We start from the raw sequence: 26,690 nt of genomic DNA, 5'->3' as shown, positions 1-26,690 counted from the left end.
TTACAGCACATATTTAGTGTTTCTACTTGCTACTTATTAAGCACTTCTCAGCAAATTATAGAAGGACCGGCTTGAACATGAGGTAACTGCTACCAAGCATGAAAAGAACTTCTTATGAAGTGCACGTTGCATGTTCAGTGCATGAAATGTATGCTTTGGCCCCGAGGTGAAATTCTAAAACCGATATCAAATCTTAAACACCCACAAATTCACATTTATTCTTTTGCCTAAACCATTTTCTTCCAAATTTTGCTTTTCAAACTTTGTACTAATAGATCCCAACAAATTACTAAACAGGCATAAATAACATGAAAGACAAATAGAATCTCTAAAAGAAATGCACTTTCTAAAACCTTGTTCAATTCCATGGCATGATTGAAGTTCGACTCTGAGAAGTGCTTAACACTAAGCGTTGCCTAGCTCTTCAGCAATTTACTATTCTGTAATAGTTACCATCCGCTTATAGATAACTTCTACAAGTGGGTTACTACGCCCTTTCATTTTATTCACTGAAAAAAAGGACATGCACAAACTTTGGAAATAAGTAAGAAATGAGAGCAACAAAAGCAAGTTCATTGCATTAACATGTTTAACCATGTTAAGTAGCATGGTGTTTTGAAAACGGAAAAAAAGAAGTGATGATAACTGATTCATTCGACACAAGGGAATTAATTTAACATCAAGCAAATCTAGACAACCCAAACGAGAACTAAGTACCGGTAAGAAACAAGAAACTATTAAGTTAACACCAAGCAAATCCAGACAACCCGAACGAAAAACCAAGTACCAGTAAAAAACAAGAAACTATTAAGTTAACACCAAGCAAATCTAGACAACCCAAACGAAAAACTAAGCACTGGTAAAAAACAAGAAACTATATTTTTCAGGTAGAGAACCGACGTTGATGTAATCATGAACAGCACCTCAATCGGTTGGATCAACTCCGACAGCTGCAAAGGAAAATGTTAACATTCTAACAATTCATTCTAGCACCTAAACCTAGAGAAACCTAATTACCAGCATCAGCCAGAACTTCTCAGGAGAAAAAAAAAAAAGAGACATCCACAGACACCAAGCAAGAAAACCGGAGGAACCTTAAGGAAAATCAATCTCTTTCTTGACGAGCATCGGCTCATCGCAGACGCCAACGACGACCCACCCTCTCAGTAGCTAAATCCGCAGAAGCCTGAAAATCCAAATATTCGAATTGAAAGAAATCAAATCTTAAAATGCAATTCGCACACCAGCTGTAGTGCATAAATGTTAAGTCAAATCTGTAGCCCAAGGATCTCAAACCCAATGGTCAGCTCTGGATCTTGGTGTCTCGGGCATGAAGTTTAGATAGATCTTTCAACACTTAGAATCCAAAGATCTCAGCTCGCTTGGAAGGGCGTCTGATCTGAGTCCTTTTTCAGGATCTCAGATCCGTTAACTCATCAAACGAAGTGGTTCGGTACACGAATCTCATGCAGACCATTTGATTTGATCCTTCTTCAAAATGATGGATCTCAAATCCCAGGACCCGAGAGACCCATTTGAGGGCGTCCTTTCGTTGGTTGGGGTTCAGGTCTAAATCCACCAAGAGTGGGAGTGGGACACCTTGGGTCGCCAAGTCCACTTGTCAGAAAAGGAAGAAAAGAAGAAAAATGGCGGGTGTTGGAGCGCACGATCCCATTCGTCTTCCACTCGCTAGCTTCGCGGTCTCCGTTGCCGCCGGAAGGCCGCGACTGTGCATGTACGGGGCGGCGGACGGGAGCAAAGGTTGGGGTTAGGGTTTCTGGACGGGTGGGGAAGGGTGATTCCGCCTCTTTGCTGGGGTGAAGAGAAGAGACGATGAAGTTCGGGAAGGAGTTCGGCACGCACCTGGTGCAGACGTTGCCGGACTGGCGGGACAAGTTTCTCTGCTACAAGCCCCTCAAGAAGCTCCTCAAGCAGATTGCCGTTGCCGACCCTGCTGGGTCGGCCGGTTTCTACGACGGCTTTAACGTCAACGGATCGGCTTCCTCCGTTCCCCGGTCCGCCGGGAATGGCGTTGAGCCCGGGCATATGTTGGATGGGCTCGGAGGCGACGGAATTAGGCTTTCGACTCTGGAGGAGTGGTTCGTGGGCCTTCTTGATCGCGAGTTGGAGAAGTTCAATGACTTTTACGTTGATAAGGAGGAGGAGTTCATCATTCGGTTGCAGGTAATTATTTGGCTCTTCTTTTCTTTTTTTTCTCCTTTTTCCATCCGGTTTTCTTTTTGTTATCTTTGTTTTCTTATTGGGTCGGGAGATTTTGGATTTTGTTGCATTCTTGAAATGTTAATGGATTAGAGTTTCCTCAAAGATTGTCATGAATTACTTCATAGATCGAGCTTCGATTTTGAATTCGTTCCTGCTCTGGTTGCCATTAGACTAGCAAAACGCTGCCGTGGTGGTGCTTTCATTGTGAAATGATCATTTGGGTATAGTTCTTTGCAGCACCATCCTTTTTCTTTCATGCAATGCATGCTTATAATTTGGGCGCATGAGTAACTACATCTAGAAAAATCAGAACAAATTTCACCCTTCTGATCCTTAGAATGGTCTTGAATTTGGGTAGCTACTGGGATAGAAAGACCCCCCTAACTGTATTTGAGATCATTGAGAAACTGCAAGACCATATTCCTTCCATGAATTAAATTACTCAATTTGACCAGGAAAGGAAAGTGGAGACCAATTGCTTAGCAGTTCATGAATTATATTCGAATTACTCCTTAGAGCTACCGTATCAGATGAACTCTAATTATTGGCCGGTCTAGTTGATGCAGTAAACGGTGCTCTTTTGTGATGGAACTGAATTATAATGCTAGATGTTTTCTGTTCAGGAGGAACGGGTTGGACATTACGTGAGTACTATACTTCTCATAAAGTGTTGAATTTGTTATTTGATGATCCGTAAATTGCCACACTGGTCCATAAAGTATCGCATGTAAAATTAAAGATAAATGACAATTATATTTAAAAATAAATAAATTTACACATGGTGCCTTGTGAAATCTCAATTGAACAATAATCAGTTCACATGGTCCTTATACGTCTTTAATCCACATATTTCGTGAACCCTCTTACGAACGTCTTTTTTAACTTCATGTTTTCTTCTATGTACAAAACACATGGCGGACTGGTGGCTGCCAAGGATATTTCGTCGTATTTTCATGAACACAAACTTGTCTTTCAAGTCCCAAATATTTGTAAGAAGTGGGTTTGCTTGAAAGACATGGAGATCTCTCTTGTGGATGCGTAGCCTTGCAAAGAACTAAGAAGGTAATTTGATGTTACCTACATATGCACAAACCTTTATGTCTTTGATGTATTATCACCTTGATGGTACATGGTGAAAATGTTGGTCTGGTAAATTTCCTATAACATTATATGGGAAAAACATGGCAGATAGGTGGCTGCGGAGGACATCTCATTATATTTTCATGGCACAAATTGATCTTTCAAGTCCCAAAAAGTTATAAGAAAATAGGTTTACGTGTACATGAGGATTATCTTGTGGATGCCTAGTCTTGAAAGCAACTGCAAACATCTTTTGATGTTATCGCCATGTGCACAGACATTTATGTCTTTGTAATGTATATATAATATCACCTTGGTCGTACATTGTGAAAATGTTGGCTTGGTGGATTTGCTTGATTTTCCTATGGCATCTTCACCATATTTCTAATATTTCAATAATTGGATCTATTGGTGAATTATAGCATCATTCTAGCTTTTCAGTAGTCATCGTATTTTGTCACATTCATTATATGAAGTCTCTCCTCATTCTTGTACGACCAAAATTTTCGTGACTATTGCATTGTCAATCTTTTGATGTTTATGTCCACAAAGCACAAAGTTACAACTTTTCAATTCCCAACACCGAACTGCGGTTTTTTATTTTATTTTTGGTTCTCTATTCTATTGAGCGATTATTTTTAAAAATCAATTTTCTATTTTCTCTAGCTCTATAGAAACTCTGGAGTATGGACAAATTATACGATCCGTGCAGGACGTTGTATGAAGTAAACATTAATATCACTCTGGCAAATTATCACAAATATGCTATGTTACATAGGTACGGGTACGAGTGCTGGTGCGGGTATTGGTGAGGGTACAAGTACTGACCATTTTCAAAAAACTTGGGTGTGGGGGTACGGCCGTATATATATATATATATATATAAACAATAAAAAATACTTAGAAAATATGTATCAAAATAAAGAATATACATCAACATAAACAAATAAATAACATAGAAAATATATATCAACGGCTCTTGCAATAGTATGTTTAAGAAACATATGAAAAACATTAAATATATGGACAACCGAGCAGCTCCCTAGTCAAATATGAACATCAATCGAATTTTCACATCCAAAGAATAGAATAAAAAGTAAAGTGAAAAAAATTAAATCAAAAGTAAAATTAAGCAGTTTGGATCTATAGGTACCCAAGTGTCAAAGTACCCATTTTAGGTACGGGTACGGCAGCACGAGTACATGAACCTTACTGAAGTACCCATGTGACTTAGCAAATATGGTGATTTTGAGTTTGAGTTTTATAAGTTTGGTCTTTGAAGAGGATTCTATTTCTATATAGTTCTACAGACAACCTCTGACTTCCTACCATGAAAATCATTTGGAAACTAGCAAACAGGAAAAAGGTTTTAAGTTCATTTGTGTTTTTATTTCTTTTCCATTCCCAGGAGCTGAAGGAAAGGAAAGGATTGAATGGCAGAAACAGAAAACTCATGGTAACGGTGATTTGACGTTTGAGAGTGAGTTCCTGAGGAGATGATAGTCATCAGAAATGACTATGTTGCCATCCATGGGGAAATGGTACTTTTGGAGAACTATAGCTCCCTCAACTTCATAGGAAGTGCTTGCTCTTTCTTACTTTAGCTATAAAAGTCATCTAGTAGTGGTGCCTAAAAGAACTACCATTTATAGGTATTCTGAAAATTTTGAAAAAGTATGACAAGAGAACAGGGGCACTATTGCGCCTACCATTCACACAGCGTGCTCTGCATCAACCATTCTTCACCACGGAGCCCCTTACCAGGCTTGTCCATGAATGTGAAGACAATCTTCAACTTCTTTTCCCCCTGGAGGCAGAGGTTGCTGAACCTCAAGACACATGCTGAGCAGACTGATAACTCGAACTCCACCGAGGCTGCGGTAATCTTCATGGAAACACCATTGAAATTTACCGGAGTACTCTGGCAGCAATCAGGACAATACAAGGGCTGAGACGAGAGGGTTCCACTTACAATCCTTCGTCTTTTGCGTCCGTTTTCCGTGATCAGGACGATAATGAGTCCCGAGCTACAGCAGCTGAAAAATCCGTTTCCGACTCATCAACCGTCTTGCAGAATGAAGAGAGACCAAGAGACGTCATTTACTGTAAGCAAAGCTGATTAAAACGTGGTGACTTGTTTTGCTTTTAGTGGAGAGGGTAAATGTTTGATGAGAATAATTAGAACTTCTACAAAATGCGTAGCCTGCCTGTATAAAACTTTGTAACAGTATTTCCTAATAAAATCTCCACGGAACTGTAACTGGTACTTTTTACTGTTATCAATAAAAGTTCAACCGATGACTCTGAGCCGCTTTGTTCTGAAGAGGCGATTTCTTTGAGATTGAGTGTGGACTCTGTTTACTCTGTGACATATATAGTTTCATAGCCTACCTCAAGTTGCTGGCGTCGATGATACATTGTAATGTATATATGTGGTGAAGCTGATCATGCAATCAGGTTGCATCTTTTATAGCTTGATGAATGAACGCCTCAGATTTTTCACAAATATCTGAAGAGTAAAAACCACCTGCTGTCCAAAAGGAAAAGGAAGAGATACAGCCACCACCTCCATAGGTGGAGAGATGGTGGGACTCCGAAGCAATGATGTAAATCGTGGCGTCCGAGCGGTGTTGGGTGATTAAGGGGGATCACGTCGAGAGAGAGGGAGAGCATTGAGATGATACAGTAGAATGTGCCCTTTATTGTGTTTTTGTGCTAAATGCCAGTTATACTTCTCTCTAAATGCAATTTAGGGTGTATTTTAAGTGTAAGGTTTGTTCGGGGGGTGTAGGTGTATGGTTTGTCTGTGTTCAGGTGTCCACGCGATATGGTCGAACCTTGTATGTGAAAAACCTAATTTTGACAAAACAATATTTGGTGAAGGATATTGCCCCCAAGTTTTTTCTTTTATATAAAAAAATGTATTTTTGGTCTTGTCACTCAAACATACAAACTAGGTTCGAAAAACTGGTTAAAAAACCAGGTTGGTTTTCACAAGCAAAACATCTGCACTTAACCTTAAATTTGTGTTTTTTTTTAATTGAATTGTTAGTTTCATATGTGATTTAAAAGCTTGAATAAAGGAAATCAATCGTTATTTCTATCAAAACCTGAGTGTGGTTTTGAAAATTTTTTCATTTCCTTGGATCCAACGGGTGAAAAGGCACTTGGTGCTGTTTATAGAAGAAAATGCCTATAGACCAAACTCGTCTATTCATCTAAGATATAAAAGACTGTTAGAGGCCCCTGCATAATTTCCGGGCGAGGCATGGTCCATCACATTTGGGTGAAGGTGTCCTGCTGCACCTTCTACTCTCACGGCAGCGTCCAAATGAAGCATGGTCCTGTGGGCTGACTAGGGTTTACTCTCCAAAGAGGATCCATTTTTTCCGTTCTAACAGAAAAGGAAAGGCTGATCGATCCGGAGCTCATAGATCATGCTAAACACAATTGCAGCTCAAATTCGTGAGAAGACATCACCACAAGAAGCATCTTGTCTACAGGCATCCGCATGCCCAGTGGACTAAGAACTTCCATTGCTGCTTTCTGTAAGTTTTAGTCGTCTGTTTTTTGATGGAGGATTAACAAGTCCCAAAATCTGTCATGGTTGGCAGGAGCTAATTTGCCTCGCACATCATCTTAGTTGCATGTGTTACAACATAATAATTCATAGAAACTCAAATCGAATTGAATCTGAGGATTCAGGAGCCCATTATCAACCCCAACATGGTTGCTATGTTGGGGCTCCATCTCATCTAGCAGCAGCAACGTCTATATAAATCTGCTCTCCAAACTATAAAAATGTTCTGCGGAAAGGTAAAGTGACATCTTTTCTGGTTTATCTCGGATAAAAAAAAGGAGTGAAGGACGGCTGTGCTAATTCTGGCTAGCCATTTTACAATGTCCTACTTCTGCTTGTTCTTCATTTGCAGATTCCTGTCTGAACGCCGAGAACCAGTTTATATCTAAACTGTTCTGCCATGTTAATATTGATGCATATTGGATAATACTGGCCCATATGTGTCGTATACGATGCAAGGTGAATATAGGGTTTTTTTATTTTTAATTGTTTTCATTTTAAAATCAATTTAAAAATCTTTTAATATTTTTTAATTCATAAAATTGAAAATTAGGGTAATCCTGGCCAGTACTTGGCATTATGCAAACTGGTATGGCGCCGAAAAAAAAATCCATAGGAGAGAGAGGGAGAGTACACGACTAGTTACAAAAATAGATATAGCAAAATCTTCGATAAATAGAAACCATCAATCAACATAAATTGCCAATATGATCTAGCAGGATTTATTATAGGAAAGAGAAGTCGATTAACCAGAACATGTTATGAAAGTCGACTGACAAAATTCAGAACAGAAGCATGTGTTGAACGAAACAGCAAAATGTGAATAAATAAGCAAAGAACCCTAACTAGATGATTTTCCATATAACGAAAACAATTTCAATGAAAATAACCAAATCAAATACTCAATGTGTAGCTAATATTATGAGATGTCCAATCAACTCAAAACTTCAAATGAAGAACAATAATGGAAAGAAAGAAGACCAAAGCAAACCAAATAATACAATGAAATGACAACAAAGTCACGAAGACGAGCATCCACCCATTCAATTGATAGAAAAGGAAAAACTTACAACTGAAGAACGAGTAAAATGAAAGAGACGCTAAAGGTAAGGTTTCAAATTCAGTTTTTCTGAAACAGTTAAATCAGATAAATGCTAGATGTACGTGCGTTGGCGTAAGCATAAAAACAAATTGAGCCGTTAGTCACTTATTGTTATTGCTTTATAGAGACGGAAATTATTTGCAATGTTTTGCCACGTTCATGATAGAATTGGCCAAGTTACATTTCCAAGAACCATTTAGTCCAGGTGCAAAAATTCAAAGATGATGGTTGGTCTCCCAATAATGTTTGTGTCGTATAGTTTATCAATATGACCGAGTAACTTTTAAACGAATCGAGAGTGCATAAATAAATCTTAAAAAGGTTCTAAGGAGTTTGTGGAAGTTTGGTAACATGAAACTTCATTTCACCAGAAGGCGAAAGTTTATCAGATATACAAAAGGTAACGGCATACAAGAGACAACAGAAAAAGCCGGGCCATAGTTTTATGAAATGGAAATATCACTATCTTTCACTAACTATACATCATCTGTATGCACAAAATGTACACCTCTCAGCGTATAATGTACTCGCACCACTCAAATGAAAAAGGAAAAACACCTATCCTAGATATACAAAGGATGAGCAATCCCGACTATTCTAATCCCGGTTATCTGCTGATGTCAAATACACAGGTTGGCATCAAGGCGCAGAAAACAAAGGAGGATGCTACCTGTTCTAGTCATGAACGCTTACATGTGCTGAGACGACATTTATGTGCACAACTCAGACATGCCAACTGAAAAGGGAAATCTTGACCTGCCAAAGGAAATCGTATAGCACACTGTTACAGCAGTCTCAATCCATATTTTGCTGCTATTATTTCAGCTACAAAAGAGATGCTGAATACACTTTCGCCAAAGAGATGCTGCAACTGTCCCCGTCAAACCACAGATCACTTCTACTAGCCAAAGTTTTCATTGACTTGTAAACCCCAAAAGACTGCTATTTGTCAAGCCTCAGGTTGTCACACAGGTGGCCGAGTTCTGGTCTTGCCTCCATCCATGAACTGAATCGAGATTCATTTGTGCCTGTAGTTGTCTTCACAGTAGTAAAGAGATAAGACCTGAATGCAATCAGGTAGAAGTACCTCCGGCAGGTAAACAAATACACATTTACAAGGTCAAAATTAAGTAAGTAGCATTTGACAAATAAAGCAGAAACTGTTGGGTAGTGGCCCTGAGCCCTATCCCTTTCTCTCTATAACTGCAAAGAAGATCATGCAGTTATGGAATTAAAACTGGAAATAAATCACAATATTATGTTTCAGTTTTAATTCTTTCCTTAAATCTCCTTGCCATAACCGTAGCTGGGTAAACCCAGCGTCTATACCTTAATAGAGTTAGTAGTTGAGAAATCAACGTGCCTCTCAGAACCAAACCCCCAAAAATTTATCTCTCCCTTGTCTGTTCTTTTCTCTCTTGCTCACAAGTACTATGCTGCTGGTGGATCTACTACACAACGACATTAACGCTTCTGGAATAAGTGAAGGATGCACAAAGTAATTTCAAGAAATTTTCAGTAAGAAGTGAGGCAAAAAAAAATATACGAGCAAATTAGAAGTAGAATAAATTGCTACAGTTGTTCTCGCTTACTTGGACTAACAGTAGAATTAATTGTAATAACTATAATCCTCAGAGACTACTGACCTGAAGGCCTTGATGCCCATGTCCATAAGGTAGGCCATATTCTCGTCATCAATGTCAGAACATTTCTGCAACTCTTTTCTGTAGTGTAGGATGTCATCTCTCAGGTTTCCAGCGCCAGCACACCTTGTAGCAGCAAAAGGATACATACAATCCATTATTAGTGCACGAGTAGGTAAGTTAGCATGGATTATCTAAAAAATTAATAGATGAAGATGACTTTCACTTGGCTGATAAAGACCAACCATATGTGACTTATTATTATCTAGGATATGATCAAAACAGGATAAGAGAAATTTTCAGATCCACCTGAATTCATTAGATTTATCTTGCAGACCAGCTCATACCAATCAAATTCAATGGTAAGCACAAGTTTCTGTTCCATGGCGCATTCCATGCAATATGATTCAATACTTAAGTCTAAACATGTAATGCTAGACAGCTTCAAAGACTTTCATAACACATAAACGTAATGCACTTGCTTGCTATCTAAAGCAACTAAATCCTGTCCACAAAAATGGGTCCCTTAGGGAGACCGTTTGATCCCAACTCTCCACTAGAAATCAAGAAGACATTTCCCATTTTGAAACCAGATAGGCAGCTACCAATACAAGGGTTGGTACATGTTAGACATAAGGACATCAAAAAGTGACTAATCGATAAAAAGAAGTGCTACTGTATCACCGCACTGTGTGTGTGTGTGTGTGTTTAAAATCATGGAGAAGAAAATTGTTTAGTTTATGCCGACAGGTCTGCAAAGGTTAGAGGTGCAAAAGGAAGTCCATGTTGAAAGAAAATCTCCAAGAACTAGATGATGCTACCAGTAAGATTATAAATTTGTCCGTTTCAACTGATCACCATCTTTCTAGAAGAAACCATTATTGTCTACGTTGGAAATGCATCCTCAGGACCTTATCATTATTGTCTACGTTGGAAATACACCTCAAGAAATAGATGATGCTACTCAGCCTGGCCCCACCAATTTGAATAACTGGAAACTGGTGCCTCGTACAATAAGAAAAGTCAAACCTAGTTATCACCTTATCGGAGCCTATCAAGGCCAACTATGTCCCCACCACCTTGCTATGAGTCAGCAAAGTCAGAATTCCGAGTTTGGCTCTAACATATGGACACCTGCCATTCCACAGATTCACCGCCTCTTGCTTCAACAGCCTTTACACATTGTTTGTTACTTATGAACAAGTTGACATTACTATGATCCCTACTATTTAAATGCGTTGAGGTTTGCAACTTTACTGAGGGTAAGGGTGACATCACTTATCGTCCTTCTCGCTAGGAGGTTTGAACCCTTATTAGTCAGCACCTGATCCTCTTTGATGACTTGATTTCTTGTCGAGCCATGGCTGAGGATTGTGATTTTATACCATGTTCTTTCCTGCACAAAGGAGGTGCACAGGAAACTTGGATGTGAAACTCTCTCCGATCACCTTTATGTTATAAGGAACATGTTACCTCAAAATCATTAATGATTGAAAATTTGAAACTATCTTTTGCTACAACAATCTTCAGGAAGAGTTCTGTACTAAGTTGGGAAGAAGACCCGTGCTTCATAGAAATTTGACGCTCTGCCACAAAAGATTGAACAGATTGTCTCGAAGAATGGATGCAGTCACGACTCTCAGTTGGACATCATAAGGTCCCTATTTATTTTCAGGCTATTTTGTGCATTATCCTCTCGCCAATATGTATCTCCAACTTTTGTGGGGATTGATAAATTCCTTATCATCCATCTGGTGGTCTCACTGCCCTTCTTGTAGTGCCTCCACTTTGCTCGTGTGCAAGTGGTACTCTTCAATCAAGCTGAAAATTTATACATCTTGAAGTTTGATTTCGAGATTTTTTTTGAATTTTTATTGCTCTCACAAAGAACCTCCAAGTGGGTGGCTTTGATTAAGGCCAAGTGTGACCATGAGACCCATTATGTTATAGTATACGTCCCTTTTATAATTGTTTTGTTCTATCCCCACTTTTTGTTCCAGTTGACAGCATAAAAAGCAGAACCCGAAGCACTCATATTTTTTCTTGTCTTAATAAAAAATACCAGACAATGTTTATAACTCTCTCCTTTTTGAAACACTTGAAAGCAAAGAAGATGCTCTAAATCAGTTGTAAAATTCAGAATTTGAATAGAATAAGTCAGGCTGCTGATTCAACGATTCGTCGGTTACAAATCATCAAAAAGATATTCTACATGTTAAAAATAAAAGAAGTATATACAAAAAGTTAAAAATAAGAAACACTTCAACACATCTAAAAATAATAAAAAATAAATAGTGCATGACACTAGACATATTAACAACAAAACAAAATAGAAATATGGCCCTTCAAGGTATCAGCTGCCACCTGGCCTGTATCGGCTGATATATCAATAAAATGATATTAAAAAATTAACTTTCGTTTTCTTTGATAGCCGTCCATGTATCACTTCAAATACAGGTTATTGCATTTTTTCAGGGATCCGACCGAATCTGCCGAAGCAGGCTATTGCGCAGCTTGGCTTTTGAGAAGATCGCTATAAGTTTTAAAGGAGGTTATTTAAAAACATTTTAAACTAAATTGAGTGATTTTGAAAAACATTTCTTCTTTATGGGCCGAATTTGTAAAACTCAAAGGGGAGGTTTTTATCGCACGAGGTGCGCCTCCCCTCTTTCTTTCAAGAAAACGAGAGAGGGTTTGAAAGCGTGGGAGAAGACAAAGAGGAACGGGAGAGGAAGAACGAGAGAAGGGAAGAGAGAAAGAGGGAGAAGGAGAGAAGAGACGAGGGAGAAAGGGGGCAGACAAGTGGTTGAGAAATAAAGGAACAAAAGTACGGTAGAGAAGGTAAGGTCATTTAAATTTCAGTTTTTGGTTCAAGTAGATGTATATATTCGAAGTTTGACCGTCTCTTGTTAAAATTGTTGAAAGAGAATCATGTGTTTATCAGTTTTAGTATGGGATTCATCATGGACATGGTATTACTTGTTTATGGAGGGCTGCGTGAGTCACACGGTTACAGTTTTGAAGGCTGATTTTTATGCGTTCATTTATTGATGGCTAAAGAGTCAGCGTCAAGCGAAGATTGTGGGATAAAAGAGGAATTTCAGTTTTGTGTTAGTCTTAGATGGGGCTGAAGCTGCACGAGTCATTTATTGAGTTGCACTTAGAGTTCATTTCTGTAGGAATATTAGCAGTGTGAATAGTAGACTAGGAGATGAAGAAGTAGAAAAGAGACAGAATAAGGGAAAAAGTCGATTCGTGGGTTTGCTTCTGGGAGGCGCTGCAATGTCGATCTCATGATCAATCTTCACATAAACGTGAGCTGGGACTTTATAGTCCACTTCCCATGATTTCCTAAATCTCAACGTCGGTTGGTTATGGCCAGAGAAAATGCTTTGCAATCTCGTGAATGGTAATAAATCAGACTTTAATTCTGTTTAATGAAAACTTTAATTTGAAAATTACTTTTCTTTCTTAACTTAATCTCGTAATTCCAATTTGGCCCAATTGCAATTACAAAGTGAAGGATAGGGCTTAGGGCCACTATCCAACATCTCTCACTTAGCCACGAGACCGCTAGTTTGCTTCCACTATGTGTGGGTTTTCTTGATTTCTGGTTATGAGGTTTTCAATAATTGGTTTGTCCATCGTAACTTCAATTTTCGTTCAATGTTTATAGTGAGGTTTTCCTTTCAACGGTTTTCCATCGCAGCCTTTCAAGTATTCAATATATTCCACAGTTGTTACGAGGTTTTCTTTATGCACAAGTACTTCCATCGTAATATAATTAAAAATTAATCACATGTGGACCACAAGTTTTACATAAAAATCATTAAAAATTCTCTTGATAATAATGTTAGCAATCAGGTACGCATTTGAAATGCACATATATATTATGTTCCTGTTCAAAAATGAAAATCAACCTGAATAATTTTCAATCTCCTCACAAAGAGGCAAACGAAGATGTTCTTAGTCCTATACGGGCTAAATGTTTGGCAAATAAATCATTTGAAATTCCTTTTGTTAAAAAGGCTAACAATCATAAATATATTTTTTGTTCAATCATATATTTGAAAACATTTAACTACCTTAAAACAAAGTCAACTTGAACTTTCTTAAAATATATACTGACAAGCCAAATTAATAGCTTGTAACAAGTCCAACACCCAAACCAATATACATTGAAAGCACATGGTATATTTTTCTTTTATTGCTTTCCACAGTTACTTAACTCCTTAAACAACAGGAGTTCCACAACTTTTATTCTAAATTCATGCATTACATAATCATACGACAAAACATGTATTTGTTTTCCAACAAAACAAATGGTATATTCAAGTGTGCTCCTATTTTTCAAATGTTTACATAGCCATCAACTTGATTAGCAACACCTATTCTTTATTATGACTACTTAATAAAATGAGCAGTTAACTCAGAGTTTATACAAGCACTTTTCATTTTGTATAGTTTTCATCAATATACATAGCTCCGCCAACAAATGCATGCATCAATAATTCAAATATCTCAATTCAAGTATTCACAAGATGATCATTGAGATCACTAATAAGCTTCACTTAGTTCATTACCACATTGATTCTTAGTCGGTTCATTACCTGATCACTTATTAGTATATTCAATCGATCAAACTTAATCATCAAATGGATAGTCGGTTCATTACCAGACTAATCCCCAGAGAATCTTGCTCAGTTGATTCATTATTAAATTGTTTTTCAGTCGGTTCATTGTCAAACTGTTACCCAGTTGGTTCTTTGCCAAACTGTTCATCAGTCGGTTCATTACCAAACTGTTACCCAGTTGGTTCATTGTCAAACTGTTCCTTAGTCGGTTCATTGCCAGACTGTTACCCAGTTGGTTCATTGCCAAACTCTTCCTCAGTCGGTTCATTGCTAAACTGTTATTCAGTTGGTTTATTGTCAAACTGTTCTTCTTAGAAATATTATACAATACGATTCAACAACCATATTTGGATCATTATTACCTCATCTCTCTTTTAAGAAAAACAAGTTATCATGTACTAGCACTTTAGTGCCATAAAGCTTCAAATAAATACATTCTTGCCAATATGCCAATATGAATTTTGTTCAGGAGTATTATGTTACATCTCTTGAGCATGCATTAAAACAAATTCACTTTCTTAATAAAGAAAAGTACCTGAAGCTTTATTCAATAGTTCTTTAGAATGATCTTTGGATCTAGAATGACAACAAATATCACAATGCGATCAGATCTAAAAGCAAACATGATAACATATATTGGAACTAAATATATTAATTTTTTTTGTTCTCACATATCCAAAAAAGTCAATTTAGATATGAAGTTAAACTTTATGTAATGTGGATTTCATCAGTTTAAATATAGAAATTCGGATCAAACCAGCAATATTCACAATACAACTAATCTGTATTTAAAACACAAATGATCCATATAAAATATTGTACAACATGATTTCAACAATCATGTTTGGATCAAACAATACCTCAATTCTTGAATAAGGTGCAACAAGGAAAATTTCTTTACCTTGAGATGATGTCTGTCTATATTCATACTAACTCATCACCCTTAAGAGCAAATAAAATAAGTCTCCATATAAAAACATTCAAACTTCATATGAGTGTCAGTTCAAGAGTGTTACATTGCACCTCTTGAACATACATTTAAAACAAGTTTACATCAACAATGAAGTAAATAAAGCATTGTTGAACAACACTCTAGAATAATTTGAATTCATATCTGCTAGCCATCTTTGATAAGGGCAAATAAAATTTCATTTACTAGAACAAATCTTCAAATAAAATATTTTATTAATATGGCCTGCATCATGCTTATGAATGTTACCTTACAAAAGGCAAACACGATGATGTACGGTATTCATTGTCAGTATCAGTATTTGGAGCCAATGATCCAGCTAAATTAATCTAGATTTAAAATCTATCATAAACCAAGTACAATGTTATATGGATCTCACCATGTCTAAGAGTTTTGATTTACACCTCTTAGCATACCAACATGCAATAATATAATCATTCATTTTAAATAGGATAAACACATAGTAATATAATCTTTATCCCAAAAATATTCTTTGAAATTCATCTTTTAGCACTCTAGTGCTACTCACATTGAATGTGTACAACTCGTAAAACCATTAGGTCTAAAAATCAATGTTCATCATAATAGATCTAATATAAACAAGATATAGATCTTGAACATGTCTACTCAGATCATGCTCCAAAGGAGTGCAAAGTTTAGTGTAAGATCCAAATTCAACAACTAAATGGATATATATAAAATAAAGTTTTGGTTATATCTAATATGTGCATGGACCCAAAAAGATGATGAATATTAGTAAAGCAAGTATAATAGCATATACTTGAACCAACATAAACCAGATATGGATTTTTAACCATATCCAAATAAATTTTGATTTAAATATGTCATGATTAAAAAACTGAATACAAATATGGATCTTAAGTAACAATTAGATCGAAAATAAAATTCTGTTGGTTATTGAAATTCAGATCAATCTAATGTAGATCCAAACAATGACATCAAGAAGAGGATCCAAAACCAAATCCAATGTGAACATGTTTCAACATAATATCAATATCCAAATATGATTTTAGTTAGTGTAGAAAACACTAGGTTTATACCGCCATTGTGTCATGTATGCACATAATAAGAAAATTGCATAAGTATACAAACATGTTGCTAACCATTTTTCAGTTTTTGCCTGACGCTCCCACTCTTAAAGTCATTTCTAAATTAATTCCATGACAAGTATAAAACAATAATACATGGAAAACAACAAGGAAAATAATATATCAGAATATCTCCAATAACATTCTAAGGTATCACTTAAAACAAGGAAAAACTCAATATTAAATTTTATGGTGTACCATTCTCATTTTTCAAAATTATTTTCGAAAACTTTTGTCTGCATTTTTAATAATCTTGAGTGGTACACATATGCAATTGTACATAAAGACTCTATTCTTAGTTGAAATTGCAAAACAATATTCTTGAACCCTCTTTCAGCAATTTATAATAACCTTTTGGGTAACACTTTACAATTTCGTATAGAATTCTAGGTTTTCGTCGAAATTAACTTTCGCAAGCCTCCTTTTGAAAAAGTTTTCAGCAAAAATTGTAGCGGCTTTAAATTCTGCAAATTGCGATAGCGTTTTTAAAAATGTTGCTTATAAGGTGGACTAATTATGTAATTTTCTAATCTTGGGTATAAAAAACAACCCGTCCCTCGTTCTTTTCATTTATTCCACCCGATTTCTCTCTCCTCACGAGAGCTTCTTTCACCACTCGCGAGAACCCTTTACGGTGCGTTTGATGCACAAGGAAGAATTTAACGTGGTAAATTTACCATGGTAATTTTTTTAAAAAAATTTACAGGATGAAATTTCTTTCTCTTTCAATTGAAGCCCTGTTTGATATACAAAAAGAATTTAACTTGGTAAATTTAACCATGTTTGTTTGATGCAAAGGAAAAATTTAACTTGATTGAGGGTTCCCTCTTCGCTCTAAAATTTGTATAAAATCGTAGAAGTCTCAAAAAATCACCAAATTTGGTCACGAGCAAACCAGCATTGTCAGGATTGGACACCCAAATTTGAGGCAAATCCGAGTAGTCTATGGCCACCTCGTTGAGTCTTGAAGATTTTGTTCACCTGTCGCCTGTTTCCGCCATTCTCAGGAATGGATGCCGCTGATTTCCCCCATATTCCGGCCGTCGCATCCAGATTCGCTATCAGTGGTCCGATCATCCTCAAATTTGGTGGAGATGATCGTATGGATGTCACAGATCGAATGGCATCGGAATCAGTTTGATCCAATGGTCCGATCGCCCCCAAAGTCGCCGGAAACACAGACTGGTCGGCGGAATAGTAGGACAAAAGCCGTTACGACTTTCGAAGGCCGTAACTCGCTCTATACTGGGCCGATCGTCACGATTTCACCTCCCTTGGAAAAATCTCTTTGAGAGGAATCTATCGACACCCAAAGCCTCAAAAGTTAACCACGATTGAATTGTCGATCGTAGCTGAAATGATCTCAGGCTTAGTTAGGCTTGTTCACGCTTGAACCGAGCGATTGAAGCTCTGATGCGACGGCAGACAGGCGATGGTGAGTGCGGAGCGACGGCGGACCGATGACGGTGAGAGCGGCCTCTGGTGCGATGGTGAGTGTGACGACGGCGGACCGACGACGGTGAGAGCTGGTGCTATGGTGAGAAGGCGAGCTGCGAGGGGGGAGGGTGTCGAGCGAGTGAAATTCCACCCACTCCCTTTTGCAAGAAATGGGGAGAATTTCACCCAGTTTGATGCATTTTTAGTAGGGCAGGTGAAATTTCACCCGCCCGTACCATTTTTTCTGGAAAATTAACTTTTAACCGGGCAATCCAACGCCCCCTTAGGGTTTCATCCGGCCAGGCCCTATCGCCATCTTTCTCCGTGCTTGGGCTGTTGCTGTTGCTGCCCCTACAAGAAAGTTGACGTTCTCTGCGAGGGCGACGATCTGTGCTATAGCCAGTGACCAGCAGAAAACTTGGAGGACTCTCGCACTAGGTTGGGTTTCTGGTTCGCTGCGTGGAGGAAGTTTGAACCCTCTACTTGGGTCAGGTTCAGTGCTGGAGAATAACCAAATGAGGATGGCGAACATGGTCGACCTACGACCAGCACACTGCTCTTCGGCAAAGGTCTTTTTTTGGTTTAAGCCGACAGTGACAGAGGAGCGGTGGATCCTTTGGCTCAATCAGAAGATGGAATGGTAAATCCTTTTTATCTACAACTTGGGTCGAGCAATATATAAAAAAAAAGGTCAGAGTTTCATCCGATCGAGCGACAACTCCTAGAGTTCAGAGCGACGGATGAGCCATCAGTCAGCCTTAACGGAGCGATAGGCAGGGGTCTACTGGTCAAGAACAAAAAATGAAATAAAACGGCAGAGGAAGAAAGCAAACAAAGGGGTGGAGAGATTAAAGCTTTTCTCCTGCTAAGACAGATGGAAGGTACATGTTTTTCTATTCTATATCTCTGTTTTATATTGAGCCTCTCCTCCAGCTGCACAGTAGAGCTAGCAATCTGTTGCTCAGATAGCAGGCCATTTCTAGCTAGAGGACAGCTCGAAAGTAATCCCCTCTGATTTCTTATTATACTCAGTGTTTTCCTTTCAAACTCTAGCGTCAAAAATCATGGAGAGATGTCTAGAGCACAAATATTGATCTATGATTCTCTCAAACTTAGAGATACAGTACACATAGTGCAGCGATGTAAATCAAAACAAAAACATTCATTTGTTCTGTCTAGCATGCTTCATATAATCTATTTGATACCTAGCATGCTTTCATGTCAATATACTTATGCATAGAGGCAGCAGAGAGATCGAAACAGGCTTACTTAGGAGATGAAGAACCGTGGCTTTGATACCAATGTAGAAAAGAGACATAATAAGGGAAAGAGTTGATTTGTGGGTTTGCTTCTGGGACGCGCTGCAATGTCGATCTCATGATCAACCTTCACATAGACGTGAGTTGGGAATTTATAGTCCACCTCCCAGGATTTCCCAAATCCCAGTGTCGGTTATGGCCAGAGAAATGCCTTGCAATCTCATGAATGGTAATAAATCAGACTTTAATTATGTTTAATGAAAACTTTAATTTGGAAATCAGTTTTCTTTCTTAACTTAATCTCATAACTCCAATTTGGCCCAATTGCAGTTACGAAGTGAAGGATAGGGCTCAGGGCCACTATCCAACAATTTCAACATGAATGAAGTCCTTTACAATCCTGGTATGAGTTCAATTAAAGGAGAATGAATTTGAGGAAGACATCAGCTTAGTTGAGAGATTTATTGATGGTTAGGCAGGTGGACGTATATAAGAAGGTTGAGATATCTATTGAAGTACTGACTAAGTAAGCTATCTATTTATGTAGGTGTGCTGGTTGGTTTTAAATTGTCTTAGCATTGATGGTTATGTTTTAGCATGTAATAGATTGTTAGCACAACAATATTTTAAATGTATAGTTATGAGATAGTTAATAATTTGCTTCTTGAGAAATGAGAAGGGCAATTTTATGAAAGTTTTAATAAAACTTTTCAGCAAGTCTTTATCGTAAATGGCTGCATGGGCCCCTAAGGGCGATGACCAATAATAGCCTACAAGAAAGATGGTCGTTAGTTGCAAGATTCCATGAAGGAGCAAGTCCTTCACGTGTGGGACATCAAGTGGAGAGCAAGTCTTTCTTGAGGCGATAGAGTGAACTTATGTAAGAAGTGATATGAGAAAGTTCATTAGACTGGAAAGTTGCACATGTCAACATATCCCTTAATTATTGTAGTTTGTATTTGTTTTCAATGATGATCTGTTCATAGCTTGATGATCACTGAGTCAATAGGATTTATCTTTTGAACTTTTCCTTTTTCGGTTGAGCAAGATAGTAGTTGTGAGTAGGCGGCTAAGCATCATTATTTTTTAGCCTCTGGGTTCCCAGTGTGTAGGTCGAAGTGAGACTCAGGTTTTTTATTATGCATTGCATATTATGTAAAAAGTATCCATTATATTCATGTTATGCTCATCTTATTAGTGTTATAATTCGAAATTTTATCCTAGTGACCGTTATTATGTTGCAAATAGTTATTATGTTGCAAGATGTATTGAGGCTTGGTGGGATCTTGTATGTGAGAAGCTCCTGGATCAGAATGCAATAACAATGGGTAACTTTTTGCATGAATTTGAAGAAAAGTATTACTCAACTACTTATTTAGAGATTCAAATGCAAGAATTCTTTCAACCACCCAAGTAGGGTGCTATATCAGTTGACATGTATGAATAAAAATTTACTAGAATGTTAATTACTTTGACTCGAGTGACCTTGGGTGAAGCAGAAAGATGTAAATGGTTCAAAAAATGACTAAATTTAGAAATTAAAAGACAAGTGGACTCAACAGGGTACAAAGTGTGTACACAGTTGGTAGAGGTAGTGTGACAAGCAGAGTCTGTGATACATAAAGAAAAGAAGCTCATGGTCAATACAAGGGAAAGACTGAGGTTGGGCCAGTATCAAGCAATAGAACTTGACAACCATACCGATCAGAGTGGCCATATCAGCGCCAATAGACGCCTTTTCAGAGGGTGGTGGTTTTGCATCAGCTAGTCAGAGGGGAACTGATTATTCCATGAGCAGGGGACGCCATTACACTACTTCAGGGATAGGATCGACTTCAGAGTCATCAGGATTCATAGAGCCCTATCAAACATGTGGGTGTAGACATCCAGGAGAATGTTGGCAAAGGTTCCGAGGTCGTTATGAGTGTGGACAGATAGAGCATACCAAAAGAGATTGTACTTTGTTTCAAGAAGGCAGAGTGGAGGCTCAATCTTCATGAATTGGGAATGCATCAACTGTAGGTCTGAGCAAACCAACCAGTTTAGCCCAACACAATCGAGGAAAAGGAGGTGCAACTCGAGGGCAAGGGTGAATTTTTATTCTGTCAATTCAAGAAGCTGTGGCATCTCCCGATGTGATTTCAAGTAAATGCTTTTTTTTTCAATAGGGAGGTTTGTTTGCACATTGTTCCTAGTTCCAACTTTTTTTTTGTATTATTTAATGTTGCCACATCCTTAAAACAGATAAGTAGTGTTTTATATTTGCATTTAGCCATATCTACACTCTTGGGGGACATAGTAGAGGTCAAAACATTGTCTTATGGTTGTACCTTTTCATAGGGTATATTTCATATCATGGCGGACCTGATACCCATTCAAATTCAAGAATTTGAAATAATTATAGCCATGGATTGTTTAGCTAATATCATGTCTTGGTAGATTGTAACATAAACGAAGTGAGATTTTATATTACAAATGTTGTTGAAGCAGTATTTCAAGGGGAATGTAGAATTTTGTCGACGTCTCTGATTTCTTGTCATATAACCTGAAGAATGATGATGAAGGGGTGTGAAACTTTATTGGCATCGGTGGTTGATACCTCGATTCCTCAATAAAGAATGGAAGATATTTCCATTATTTGTGAGTTCCTAGATGTATTTTCAAAAGAATTACCTGGATTACCTCGTGAGGTCGAATTTGCGGTTGAACTTATGCCAGAAACTCCACCTGTTGCTATCACTTATAGAATGTCTCCACCTAAGTTAAAAGCGTTGAAAGTTTAATTGCAAGAGTTGGTGGAAAAAAGTGTATTTAGCCTAACATGTCATCATGTGGTGCACAGGTATTGTATGTGATGAAGAAGGATGACAATATGAAATTATGTATTGATTATAGACAACTGAATAAGGTGATCGTGTGCAACAAGTACCCTTTACCTTGCATTGATGATCTGTTTGATCAAATTAAGGGTGCTTGTATGTTTTCCAAAATTGATTTGAGAATTGGGTACCATCAATTGAAGATTAAAGAGGCAGACTATGGTTCATCATATGCAGCGATGCAGAATGATAAGGTGATGGTCTATGCATCTCGGCATCTAAGAAGGCATAAAGAAAATTATCTTGTACATGATTTAAAATTAGCAGCTATAGTCTTTGTTTTGAAGATTTGGAGACATCATTTGTATGGCGAAAAGTGTAAGATATACACTGATTATAAAAGTTTAAAGTATTTACTTAGTAAGAAAGAGTTGAGCATGAGACAGAAGGTGGTTATAATTTGTAATCTTAAGATTGTAAAAGATTATGATTGCACTATTAATTATCACCCAGGTAAGGTTAGCCAGATGGCAGACATTTTGAGTCAGAAGAATTAGTGTGCTATTGCTTATCTACGTAAAGGCAACATGACTTCCACCTCCTTTTGAAGATGCGAGCTTTAAGGACCGATTTGAGACGAGGAGTTCAACCTATTCTTTATGAACGATAAGAGACTCACAAGCCGTTGATGAGAATTTGCAAAAGATAGTTCAAGCAGTAAAAAGAGGATAAACACAATAGTTTAAAGTAATAAAAAATAATATTTAAATATTTAGAATGAGGTTGTGTGTGCCCGATGACACAGAACCCAGTAGTACAAAGGTGTATTGTAATCTTAAAGATAGTTATTGGTGGTTTGGTATGAAAAAAGAGATAGCAGACTATGTTTCAAAATGCTTGACATATCAGATGATTGAAGCAGAAGACCAAAAGCCTATTGGGATGTTGTAAAACCTCCCTATACCAGAGTGGAAGTGTGAACATGTTACCATGGACTTCATCATAAGTCTACCACACTTCCAAAATGGAAATGATGTTGTTTGGGTGATTGTAGATCGGCTTGCCAAATCTGCCCACTTCTTAGCCATCAAGAGGGAAGTCACTATGGATAGGTTGGCTGGGTGATTGTAGATCGGCTTACCAAATCTGCCCACTTCTTAGCCATCAAGAGGGAAGTCACTAAGGATAGGTTAGCTAATTGTTTGTACAAGAAATTGTTAGATTATATGGTACCCCATTGTCGATAGTGTATGATCGAGATTTTCGCTTCACTTCTGAAATTTGGCCTAGTTTGTATTTAGTATGGCAACTGGATTGAGGTTCAGTACAGCCTTCCATTCACAAACTCATGGGAAAACAAAAAGAACGATTCAAATACTAGAGGATATATTATGTGCATGAGTATTAGTGTTTCAAGGTTCATGGGATGTGCACCCACCTGGGTAGAATTTGTATATAACAATAGTTTCTTGTTTAGTATTGGAATGTCATCTTATGAGGCCCTTTATGGTAGTAAATGTCAGACACAGTCTGTTGGGATGAAATAGGTGAAAGGAAAATCGTAGGGCCAGAACTAGTACTGATAAAGTCAATTGATCAGGGAAAATATGAAGGCAACTCAGGATTTATCGAAAAGCTATGCAGATAATCGGCACAAAGACCTTCGATTTGAAGTGGAAGACAAATTTTTCTCAAGGTGCCACCTTGGAAAGAAGTAGCTAAATTTATGCAAGGTGCTAAACTCAGTCCACGATATATTAGACCATAGAAAGTCTTAGAGAGAATTGGAGATGTAGCCTATCGATTACAGTTGTCTGCCGATACAATTAGATCAGAACAAGATACCACTTGAAAACGAGAAGATGAAATGAGATCTAGATACCCATATTTGTTTAAAATTTTTCTTCTTTGTGAGACGATTTTGTAAAACTCAAAAAGGGGAGGGTTTTATCGCACGAGCTATGCCTCCTGTCCTTGTTTTGAAAACCAGAGAAGGTTTGAAAGCATGGGAGAGGAAGACAAAGAGGCAGGGAGAGAACATGAGAGGAAGAAGGAGAGAAGGGAAGAGAGAAAGAGGGAGAACGAGAAAACAGAGAGGGAGAAAGGGGGTAGACGAGATATTGAGAAATAGAGGAATAGAAAAACGGTATAGAATGTAAGGTCATCCAAATTTTAGTTTTTTGGTTCGAGTAGATGTATAGATTCTTAATTTGAATGTTTGCTTGATAAATTCGTAGTAGAGAATCATGTGTTTATCAGTTTTAGTATGGGATTCACCATGGACGTGGTATTACTTCTCTATGAAGAGCTGCATGGGTCATACGGTTACATTTCTGAAGACTGGTTTTATGAGTTCGTGTATTGATGGTTAAAGAGTTAATATTGAGCACATATCGTGGGATAAAAGAGGAATTTCAATTTTGTGTTACTTTTAGATGGGATTGAAGCTGTATGGGTCATTTTTTGGGTTGTAGTTAGAGGTAATTTCGACATAAGTGAAGTCTTTTATAATCTGGTATGAGTTCGATTAAAAGAAAATGAATTTGGGAAAGACGTGGTAGCATAGTTGAGATATTTATTGTTGGTTAGGCAGCTGGACATGTATAGGAGGTCGAGGTATCTAATTGAACTATTGAATAAGTACGTTATCTATTGGGCTGGATAACGAAAACGTACCCAAGGACATACCCGAAAAACCTTTTTTTTTTTTTTTTTTATAGCTTGGTGAGCATATTTTAGGATAAATTTTTTAAAGCAGCTAGTTTGTTGAAATTGCCGTACCATTGATGGTTATGTTTTAGCATGAAATCTAATAGATTGTTAGCACAATAGCATTTTAAATGACTAGTTATGAGATAGTTAATTATTTGCTTGTTAAGAAATGAAAATGACAAGTTTATGAGAGTTTTAATACAACTTTTTAGCAAGTCTCTATGGGGCTGCAAGGGCTGCCCAAGGGCCATAACCAATAATAGTTAAGGGTGGGCACCAGGTCGGGCCGCCGTTGGGTACCCTGTGCTTGGCCCGGTTCGGGCTCAATGTGCCTGACCGGGCCTAATCCTGCCTGATAACATTTAAAAAATATTTTTAATATTAATATTATATTTTTTTTATTAAAAATATATTTTATATTCAAACAAATTTGTTTTATGTTCTAAAAAATAAATTTTATTATAACCGAGTTGGGCTGGGCTCGAGCCTGGGTTTTGGGTATCAGGCCCACGTTCGAGTTTCGAACATTGGGACGATCGGACCGGCTCGATGCCTACCCTTAATAATAGCTGGTTAGGGGCCTAGCCCATGAGGGTAGTCTCAAGATTCCACTAAGGAGCAAGTCCTTCACGTTGAGGCGGTAGAGTGAACTTAAGTAAGAAAGTGATATGTGAAAGTTAATTAGACTTGAAAGTTGCATATGTCAAGATATATTTTAATTGTTGTACTTTGTATTTGTTTTCAATGATTACCAGTTTATAGTGTGATCCTTACTGATTCAAGACTCATCTTTTGAACTTTTATCTATTTCAGCTGTGCAAGATAGTAGTTGTGAGAAGTGAGACTCCTTGTTTAGCTTATGCATTGCATATTATGTAAAAAGTAGCCGTTATATTCATGTTCCGTTTATCTTATCCGTTTTATAATTCAAAAATTTATCTTAGCGACCATTACATTTTAAACTATGCTAAAAAGTTACTCTTTTCTCCTCGTCTCCTAGAGCATGAGGTGACAGGTTTCCACTCAAATCCTCCTCAAGGCAAAGGGTTTCAAAAAATAGGAGAGCTATTCTGTCGATGGCGTGCACCCCAACCCCAAAAATTTTATATTATGTGCAGTTAGGTCCAACCGTATATGATGCCCACACCAGACCGCAGTTAGTGTCCTGCAATCACTCATTTTCTTCAACAAGTTAGTGCTTCTCACTCAAAATTTTTTGGTTTCGTCACTGGTTGCAGAAATCCTATTCCAGCATATATATATATATATATATATATATATATATATATATATATATATATATATATATATATATATATATATATATATATATATATAAAGTAGAGTAGAGAGAGAGAGAGAGAGAGAGATATATATGAATGAGACCCACCTGCAAATGATAGAGTCCTCGCCAATTGCGGGCTCAATTTCACTCACACGGTGAAGAAGGGGTGCAGAAAAGAAAACACGAAAATGAGTCGGACAGCAAATGTTGCCGCCAGTTTGCCACGTTCTGTTCTGTCGCCGGTGGAGCAAAGAGTTGTGGACTTGTGGTTATGTTGAGTTACTGGTGGTCGGAAGAAGAGAAGGGAGAGGAGAAATAAAGAAGACCGAGAGTTTCAAGCATTTATCGTATTATATTTGAACATTTTTTTTTTATCGCCCCAGCTTTTTTAATAAATTTGTAAGGAATACTTTTAGAACAATTGCATGCTCATCCCACACCTTTTTGTTAAATTAAAAAAAAATGCTTTCTTTGTTCCAACTTATCTCCATAGATGCGAACAAATTACTTCAAATTTTTTTCCTATTCCACCAAACATTCAGCAAAAGATGGGATGAGTGGCAAAGTTTCCATTTCATTCGTTCTTCAAACATCTTTCCAAAAATTTTATTTCCGATTCGAGATTTCCATGCTGTGAAACTATACCTTTGAGAGAAAAGAAATTTTCGGTTGGTTTAATTATCTGAATATTTGAATGATTAATCGTTACTTGATGTCATTGTAACGACGGTTAAGGACAAGAACGTAAAAGAGAGGCGCCCTGACCACTTACGGCCCCCAAGCCACGTGCCCCGACATCGCCCTCGCGTCTGCCGTCCTCGGAGCCTGTATAAAGAA

The 26,690-nt window shown here is 37.6% G+C and overlaps 1 protein-coding gene across 1 annotated transcript; it reads left to right on the top strand.

The window, feature by feature from the left end:
• The first annotated feature begins 1,768 nt into the window (after window positions 1-1,768).
• Window positions 1,769-5,626, top strand: LOC116267806 (SPX domain-containing protein 4-like). The gene is made up of 2 exons (XM_031649723.2): window positions 1,769-2,184; window positions 4,712-5,626. Exons 1-2 carry the CDS (start codon window positions 1,834-1,836, stop codon window positions 4,772-4,774), a joined length of 414 nt encoding a protein of 137 aa, XP_031505583.1. The 5' UTR covers window positions 1,769-1,833; the 3' UTR covers window positions 4,775-5,626.
• Window positions 5,627-26,690: the final 21,064 nt, after the last annotated feature.

Source organism: Nymphaea colorata, chromosome 1 (genome assembly GCF_008831285.2).
Source record: "Nymphaea colorata isolate Beijing-Zhang1983 chromosome 1, ASM883128v2, whole genome shotgun sequence".
In the NCBI taxonomy this organism is placed as follows: domain Eukaryota; kingdom Viridiplantae; phylum Streptophyta; class Magnoliopsida; order Nymphaeales; family Nymphaeaceae; genus Nymphaea; species Nymphaea colorata.
Note: the sequence above shows the minus strand (reverse complement) of the source record. Positions and strands in the feature narration are given on the sequence as shown.

What these genes read in the sequence shown, in the direction of transcription:
- LOC116267806 (XM_031649723.2), top strand. Translation starts at nt 1,834, where the DNA reads ATGAAGTTCGGGAAGGAGTTCGGCACGCACCTGGTGCAGACGTTGCCG. An exon ending in AGTTCATCATTCGGTTGCAG is followed by an intron (nt 2,185 to 4,711) that starts GTAATTATTTGG and finishes TTCCATTCCCAG; the next exon opens with GAGCTGAAGGAAAGGAAAGG.